Source organism: Ovis aries, chromosome 11 (assembly GCF_016772045.2).
Source record: "Ovis aries strain OAR_USU_Benz2616 breed Rambouillet chromosome 11, ARS-UI_Ramb_v3.0, whole genome shotgun sequence".
Classification (NCBI taxonomy): Eukaryota; Metazoa; Chordata; class Mammalia; order Artiodactyla; family Bovidae; genus Ovis; species Ovis aries.
In genome coordinates, this window is record NC_056064.1 from 32027640 (window position 1) to 32036843 (window position 9204).

The 9204-nt window shown below is 46.9% G+C and overlaps 1 protein-coding gene across 1 annotated transcript in view; it reads left to right on the plus strand.

Moving 5' to 3' along the window:
* LOC101115554 (heparan sulfate glucosamine 3-O-sulfotransferase 3B1) overlaps positions 1-5841 on the plus strand; it is a 40287-nt gene extending 34446 nt beyond the window's left edge. The window contains 1 exon segment of the mRNA XM_004012715.5: positions 2034-5841. Within this exon segment, the coding sequence (XP_004012764.3) occupies positions 2034-2652 (619 nt within the window). The 3' untranslated portion in view covers positions 2653-5841.
* The last annotated feature ends 3363 nt before the right edge of the window (positions 5842-9204 follow it).

Below are 9204 nucleotides of genomic sequence, written 5' to 3' on the forward strand. Positions count from 1 at the left end.
TCAGTCCACGGGGTGCTGAGAATCAGACCAGGGGCTGGACTTCAGTGCCTGTGCTTGGTCACTCAGACCCTCTGCAGACAGACCCCAAACCTGCCCCATGTGCATGGCCCTGGAGAACGTGGCGGGTGGGGTTTTCTTCAGTCATAGGGATAGCACTTGGATTTTGACTATTGAACCCTTTCTTGTAGACTCGGTTTAGATGTAGGTGGCTGAACACAGGGAAAAAATTCGGACTTAATCAGACCCGACCTGCTTTTGAGGGAAATGCAGAATAAGCTGAGAGCCGGGCCCTCTTTAATCCTCCATCGAATTAGCCTGATGACAGGGCTACCTTCAGCTAAGTGGTAAATGGGCAAAGTGGGTCAATCCAGCTTTAGCTTAAGCTGGGGCTGGTTGCAGGGTTGTGCGGCCACCCCCCATCAGGGAGAAGCCTGCTTCTTCTAATTTGCTGTGAAGGAGGAGTCTGTTGCCCTTTCTTGCTCCTGTGATAGAGTTTATATTGTCATTTCTATAAACATCTCTGTAAAGCAATTTTGGTCTCAGTAGTTGAGGGACGGCTTGAAGCTGGGCGTTTAGAATATCCGGTGTTAGTTGCTCAGTCACGTCTGACCCTTTGTGACCCCATAGACTGCAGCCTGCCAGACTTTCCTGTCCTCCACTATCTCCTGGAGTTTGCTCAAGTTCTGCCTGTGTGGTTACATTTAAATCATGTGGCAATAAATAAATATCATACAAGTCTCTCTCTCCCATTAAAAATATTCATTTATTAACTTATTTATTTTGGCTGTACCGGGTCTTAGTTGTGGCATGTGGACCCTTCATTTCCTGACCAGGGATCAAGCCCAGGACCCTGCATTGGCAGCGAGGAGTGAGTCTTAGCCACTGGACCACTAGGGAAGTCCCTGTCTCTTTTTAAATTATTTATTTTTATTTGGAGGATAATTGCTTTACAATATTGTGTTGGTTTCTGCCGTGTATCAACATGAATCAACTATAGGCATTCACACGTCCCTTCCCTCTTGAACCTCCCTCCCACCTCCCACCCCATCCCACCCCTCTAGGTTGTCACAGAGCACTGAGTTTGAGCTCCCTGCATCATACACCAGGGATCTATAAAAATAGATTTCCACCAGCTAGCTATAAAATGGAATCTGAAGTAGTTTTGGAGGCTTCTAGAGTTGTGTCTCAGCAAATTCTCTCTTCGCATCAGTTTATACTTCATCTGACTCCTCCCGATTTTTTGGCAGCTATGTGCCTCGAGGCCTTCAGGGATGTCTTTCACAGTGAAGGCGTTTGGTCAGTGGTCACTGTGGCGATGCTAGTACACCCTGACTGGCTCAGGGGACATTTTCCTTCTTGTGTCTACCAGGCTTTTGTCCCAGCATGGTAAGCAGAGCAAGGCAGGAAAGCGAGGACACGTGGACACCAAAATCTCTGGGCACTCCAGGTGATATTATTTTGAAAGGCACGTATCCAGAGGCCAGAGGTCTCTGTGTTCTGAAGTCAGATATTCTGGGCCATCTAAAAGCTGGATACCCCCCAAAATAAGGGAGAGGTGACACTGGGGAGATCTCAGAGGCCGAATCTTACTCCTTCTACCCTAAATTAAAGTGCCTTCCCATCTTAGGTGGAGAGCAGCTGGCCTCCAACCTTCAGATGGGACGTACCTATATCTCTTAGCTCTGAAATTCAACTTGCATTTTTTTTAACGTTTCTACAAACTGAAATTAGATGAAGCCAGGATTAAAAGTGCTGACATTGCCACTCGGTGCTCTGTGATGACCTAGAGGGGTGGGATGGCGGGAAGAGTGGGAAGGAGTCTCAGAGGGAGGGAATATATGGATACATATGGCTGATTCACGGGTGTTGTACAGCAGAAATTAACGTATTGTAAAGCAGTTAACCTCCAATTAAAAAAAAAAAAAAAAACAGAAAAAAAAAGGCAAGAATAGAGAAAAAAAAGTATTGCTATTGAGACGTGTGGCCAAAGAGCTGTGGCCTCTGACCCGCCCTGGTCTGTTTGCTCCGCGCAGGGACCTGATGCCGAGGACCCTGGACGGCCAGATCACCATGGAGAAGACGCCCAGCTACTTCGTGACGCGCGAGGCGCCCGCGCGCATCTCGGCCATGTCCAAGGACACCAAGCTCCTGGTGGTGGTCCGGGACCCGGTGACGCGGGCCGTGTCGGACTACACGCAGACGCTCTCCAAGCGGCCCGACATCCCCAGCTTCGAGAGCCTGGCCTTCCGGAACCGCTCGGCGGGCCTGGTGGACCGCTCGTGGAGCGCCATCCAGATCGGCCTGTACGCCGAGCACCTGGAGCGCTGGCTGCGCCACTTCCCCGCCCGCCAGATGCTCTTCGTGAGCGGCGAGCGCCTGGTGCGCGACCCGGCCGGCGAGCTGGGCCGCGTGCAGGACTTCCTGGGCCTCAAGCGCATCATCTCGGACAAGCACTTCTACTTCAACCAGACCAAGGGCTTCCCCTGCCTCAAGAAGGCGGAGGGCAGCGGCCGCCCCCACTGCCTGGGCAAGACCAAGGGCAGACCCCACCCCGAGATCGACGCGCAGGTGCTGCGGCAGCTGCGGGATTTCTACCGGCCCTTCAACCGCAAGTTCTACCAGATGACGGGCCACGACTTCGGCTGGGACTGATGGCACCCTCTTGGGCGTAGGAAATATTGAGAGAGATTATATGTATGTAAAATGTACAGAAATCTATTTTATAATAATTTATTTTTAATTCATAAGCAATTAATTCACTAAGCTGCCTAGCCACACTCTTTTAGAGAGTCACGTAATCTGTTAACATTCCAAAGTGTTTTCTAATATTTTCTTGTCCTCGAAATGGATGGTGCTTCCATTTTTTTTCCCCCTCCTTTGAGTTTCCTTTCTACCCATTGTATTTAAAGAAAAGCACAACTTGAGATTTTTGTTGTTACGGGTATGCAGCCTTCGATCGCTGTCTGGGTGCATTTGTCATCTCCTTGTTCTGAAACTCCGGTTTCCCTGGCTGCCTGGCCACCTCTGGAAGCTCTGAGGAGACAGACTGCCACGTGGCAGCTTCCTCCGCCACTTTCTGACACGTCCAAGGGCGCAGACTCCAGACCACAGTGCTAGGTCTGCCCCACCCCCCACCACCACACACACATCCCCTCAAGTCCGCTCAGCACCGGGGAGAATCGCTACTTTGGCAGGGACATCCATGTCCTCTTAGAGCCTGCTGGTGAGGGGTCAAGTTCATGGACTTTAGCTTTTGATTTTGAAGGCTGCCCCCTTGCCTCCTCTTCTGCCCCATCCCCAGTTCATCAACCAGCTTGAAGTGTATGCAAATGTCAGCCCCCCCCCCCCGCCCCCCCTCTCCCAGGTCCTGTGCTTGGCTGCTGCTTTAGAAATAAAGATGTTCCCTTCTAATCTGCATGTGAGTGCATCGTGCTCCGTTCTCAGGCAGACAGTTTCTGCCTTGACACACCAAAGAACCCTGCCCTGCCCCCGGCTAGCAGAACGACCAGCACGAACCAGGGGTGCCGGATGTCGAGACCTGAAGGGGTCAGGTGCCTCCCCTCCTGACTCCACCAAGATGCCAGGACCAGCCCGCGTTTGGGGTCTGGAATTCCTCCCCTTGGATTTTCTAGCTCATCTCAGACAACACGGTCTGTAGCCAACAGCCAGACAGAACCAGGAGTGGCTCTTATAAAAAGAGACTGGGAACGCTGGCCCCGTGTTGCCTTGTGACACTTGAGCCTGGGCTGTCTCTTCTAGCCAGGCCCTGGCAGGAGAGGTACCAGCCTTGTAGCTGCTGATGCGGAATGCTCTCCTCTACTTCTCTCTGGAGGGAGCGGTGGGGTGGGAAGGCCGGGGGAGTCATTTGATGCTGATCAGCTCTTGGGTAACCGTATAGCAATATGACATAATAATAGTGTCTTCACTTGATCCTCAGTTTTCTAACCCAGAATGGGAATTGTCATTTGCATTATACGTTCATCAAGGAATATATGGGAAGATGTTGTCAACCTGGTTGGGTTACAGTCGTTACAAAGGACACTTTTGTCTGTTCTATGCGATAACTCGCTCACTAGAGAAACAAAATACTGGTCTTTAAGGGATGTCTTGTGGATAAGCTGGTTTGTCTTTGCCCACATAGCTAGTTTGTGCTTAGCAGCAAAACTGTCATCCTGTAGGTTGGGTGTAGGAGGGTGGACACGGGGTGGGGGCAGGGAGCTACGCATTCCTGAGATGCTGTAATCATTCCCTAGCTTTGTTACTGCCTCTACCAAGCCGAGGTGAACCTGCACTTAGGGGAACACCCATAACCACGGGGTGGTTCTCCCTTCTTGCTGCTTGGGTGTCAGAGACATCCTCATAAGGGTGCTGACTGATCATACATTTCTCCAGTCAGAAAGCTAATTAGAAATAAACCAGAACACCGCCTCTTTTCCGTTAGAGTAGAACATGGCTTCAAGTCCGAGTCAGTCCACAACCACCACCTGCTCCTGCCCCATCTGCTTTCTGGCCGCTCTGGTGCCCTGCGTGGCACGTGATGTCCAGTTGCAGAGAAGTTCAGAGAAGGGCTTGCCACAAAGCCGTGGGGGAAATGCACACAAGCTTCCCCTTCCCCTCCGGGTCCCTGCTTGTCTTTTCAAGCTGGACCATTTTTGATTAAGTTGTTTATTCTCTGCCTTAAAACTGAAACAGGAAATCCTCAGCTTGAAGGAGGGTCATTTAGTCATGAACACTGAAGTGAGTCAAGGTTCCATTCTAGGTCAAATCCTTGAATCCAAACAGATGTTGATAATTAGCACTGAAGGACTAGAGTGAGTTTTTCCGTGGAAGACAAATTAATCAGATTTCCTGTGCATCTCTTCTGAGGGGTCTGAGGGCTTGCGGTTTCTGACTGCTCCTGACGGCTCCCAAGGTTACACCCCATTGCGTGATATGTATTACAGGGCCCACATGTCTTCCCCTGGAGGAGTCAGGCAACACATAAAATCAGGCCTTAACTTTCTTCCTGTTCCAGCCATCTACAAGACCACCAACTTAACTTTTTTGCTGCTAGAAGGCAAACACCATATCACCTCTTGGCAAATTTTGTCCTAACGCACGTTTTGGGTTTCTTCCAGGTTATAGGAAAAGCTCTGATATTCATGAGGTACTCTTCACTCTACTCAGTGTGTTTAAAAACAAACAAAACTGCTGAGAAAAAAATTGGAGGTTTCTGTTTTTCCTATCTAGCCCACGCTGTCTTTGAGGTGTTTGTCCAGGAGTCTGTGAACTTGGTACGTGGGACCTGGAAGGTGTTTAGGTACACGGACTGCACCATAAGCATCTAGTTGGAAGATGAAGGAGAAATTGTCTCCTTCCTCCTAGAAAGTCACTCTGAGTGACAGGTACATTATAGACATTGGAGAAACAGAGTTCCAGATCCTACCAGGATATTTTCATAAGAAAGGAAAAACGGAAGAGTCCATTCAGCTAGAAACACTCAGTGTCAAAAAGGCCGAGGTGGAAGTCGATGTCTTTTTCTTTTCGGTTGATCAAGAAAGATGGTCAGTAAAACGTCAAGGTGTGGTTAGATTTTTTTTTTTCACTTTTGTAACATTAATTTATGACTGAGTTTCATTCAACCCAGTAATCTGAAATACTGTGCAAATCCTAGCTGTTTCCACTATAACCTGGATGTTAGAATAGCCAATATGTACAAAAAGGAAAAAAAAATTAAATCAAGTATTTTGTCCTATGTATAACACAAATTAATTTTACACAGAGAAAGATGTTTCTAGGAAAATGAAATTCTGGTAATTCATACTATTTCTTTGTATGAACAAATAAAATATATTTTACCAACTCGTGGGTATTTCTGTGTTTTATTGTGTGTTGTGGATGGACAGGGAGGTGGCGGTTGTTGTTCAGTCACTAAGTCATGCCCACATCTTTGCAACCCCATAGACTGCAGCGTGCCAGGCTCCCCTGTCCTCCACTTTCTCCTGGAGTTTGCTCAAATTCACACCCATTGAGTCCATGATGCTATCTAACCATCGTACCCTCTGGCACCTTCTTCCTTTTTCCTTCAGTCTTTCCCAGCATCAGGGTCCATATCTTTAGCAAACAACCTGTTTTCTATTAACAAAGCCACCATCTCCATGGTTATATGGATTATTATTTACTACTTTAAACATTCAATTCATTCTTCTACTTGATATTTTTGAATTTTCAATTGAGATTTACTTTCTGGTTGCATTTTACTTTATTGTTATTTTCTAAAAATATTTATTTCTTTGCCTGTGGTCTTATTTGGTCTTAGTTGCAGCATGTGGGATCTGGTTTCCCCACCAGGGATCAAAGCTGGCCCCCTACATTGGGAGACAGAGTCTTAGCCACTGAACCACCAGGGAAGTCCCTCTGGTTGCATTTTAAAGTAGCCGACACTAAGTTAATAAATTAAGTCTCAAGAATCCTGACCTCTTTTTTTTGTTGTTGTTTTATAAGGCACTTTATTGAGGCGAGATTGGTATACAAAAAGTGTACACGTCTAACGTATACCACTGGACGAGTTTAGTGTAAGTACACACCCGTGAAACCAATGCTGTAAGCATAGCCATCACCTCCAAAAGCTCCCCCCACCACCATTTTTATTTATATTTTTGTGGTAAGAACATTTTACACAAGACCCACCCTCTTAGCAAACTCTTAAGAATTCAGTATAGTATTGTTAACTGTAGACACGATGGTGTATCTTAGGTGTCTTGGATTTAATTCATTTTGTGGAACTGAAATTTTATTCAATTTAAATAGGAAACATCTTAACAGTTTCAGGTGAATAGCCATTCTCTCATGCCATAAAGAAGCGATCTTAATCAAAAGCATAAATATTAATAGAACAAAAACTAATTGATGCTAGTAATTTCTAGTTATGTATAACTCAAACCATGTTTGCCATAAGCTAACCTCTGCTCCTGGCAAAGGTCACTCCTGTTAAAGGCTCGCACTTAACCTGAGATGCGCGTCTTGCCATGAAGGAGGGAAGAGAATTGAAGACGGAACGATTTGCTTTTGGGGGTTGAGTCCAGCTTACCATTTTGGAAAGGCATTGAGAAGAGCACCCCTCCAAATGGGGGGATGTCCGCTGCTCAGCTAAGAAACAGGTCTCCGGTTAACACTTGGTGTTGAAAAGCCTGCGTTTTATAGAGCTCGCTCCTGCAAACCCAGGAGTATGCCACTGGTTGATGTATTCATGGGTCTTGAGTGCTGACCTGACCTCGCACCCCAGCCCATCAATTTCTTGCTTTTTCTACAGAAAGATAATAAAAGGGACCTAAAATCTACTCATTAACCTGATGGCACAGGTTAGAGCAGTATTTCTCAAGCTTGGGCAAATACTTGGATGACCTAGAGAGGTCTTAAAAATTACTGACGCTCTAACACACCTCGGAACAATTACATTAGAAACTCTAGGGGACAAGGCCCTGACACTGGTACATTTAAAAAGCTCCCCGAGCTTGGACCTGGAGGGCATTGTGCTTAGTGAAATAAGTCAGACAGAGAAAGACAAATACTGTGTCATCTCACTTATGTATGGAATCTAAAAACAGCAAACGTGGAGAAACAGAGCAGAATGGTGGTTACCAGGGGCTGGGAGTGGAGGAAATGGGGAGATATTGGTCAAAGGGTACAACATTCCAGTTATAAAAGCGTGAGTATTTAACATATAGTATGGGGATTATAGCTTATAATACTGTATCCTATACCTGAAAGTTGCTAAGAAAGCAGATCTTAAAGGTTCTTTCCACAAAACAAAAAAGAAATGGCAGTTATGGGGCAGGATAGAGGAGGTCGTAGACTGTAGCCAGTCAGGCTCCTCTGTCCATGGGGTTTTCCAGGCAGGAATACTGGAGTGGGTTGCCATTTCCTCCTCCAAGGGATCTTCCCCACCCAGGGGTCTAACCCAGGTCTCCTGCATGGCAGATGGATTCTTTACCTTCTGAGCCGCTAAAGAAGCCCAGCTGATACAATGGTGGTCATCAAATTGCAGTTTAATTAATTTATTTATTTGGCCATGCTGCATAACCTGGCAGGTGGGATCTTAGTTCCCTGACCAGGGATCAAACCCCATGCCCCTGCAGTTAAACCACAGAGTCCTAATCACTGAACCACCAGGGAATTCCTTAAGTTGCAATTTATAAACATATTCAGTCAAGACATACACCTTCAACTTACACAATGTTATATGTCAGTTATATCTCAGTAAAGCTGAAAAAGTTTTTATAATATGAACATCTCCCCAACTGAGTCTGATATGGAGCTGAGGCTGAGAGCCTTGGTTCTCCATGTATGTTTCTTGGACCGCATCAGCATTCCCTGGGAACTTGATAGACACACAAATCCTTGGGCCGGTATCAGACCTACTCAGTCAGAAGCTCTGGGTTTCACAAACTTGTCAGATGATTCTGATTCCTGCTAACGTCTGAAAACCAGCGTGTGAGAGCCTAGACTTCACTTCAGTTTAACACTGGAGAGTTTGCATTCCTCTTCAGGTGCCTGTTCCTCTGCCCCGGGTTCTTTACCGAGAACAGCACTAAGCAATCACCCCTTGGAACTCTGGGTCTTCTCTAAGGGAAAGTCCATTTCAAACAGTGGGCATGCCCGCCTGGCGTCCCTCACTCCACTGGGTCCTCTTTGATAACCTGTTCCTGCTGCTGCTGACAAGCGCTCAGTTGTGTCCGACTCTTTGTGACCCCATGGACTGTAGCCCTCCAGGCTCCTCTGTCCATGGGATTCTTCAGGTAAGAATACCGGTGTGGTTGCTGTGCCCTCCTTCAGGGGATCTTCCTGACCCAGGGATGGAACCCTGGTCTCTTATGTCTCCTGCATTGGCAGGTGGATTCTTTATTACTAGTGCCATCTGGAAAGCCTGACCTGTCCCTGAAACTGCCCCAAAGTGGGATGACAGATTTTTCATCAGGGATTTCAAAAAAAGAGAGCTCAAACCCTTGAAATCCCTAATGTCACCTTCCAGTCTCAATTCAGTCTTCACCAATATATTTCTGGCACTTTGTATGGGATCTATTATTATTTCTCCTTATCCTTCACAACTGAATACACAGTTGACTTCCTCAGGGGCTGACGGGCCATTCAAAGTGGAAGATTCCCCCAGGGTCACCTTCTCAATTACAAGAAGCTCATCTGAACAGACGATGTCCTTCACTAGCA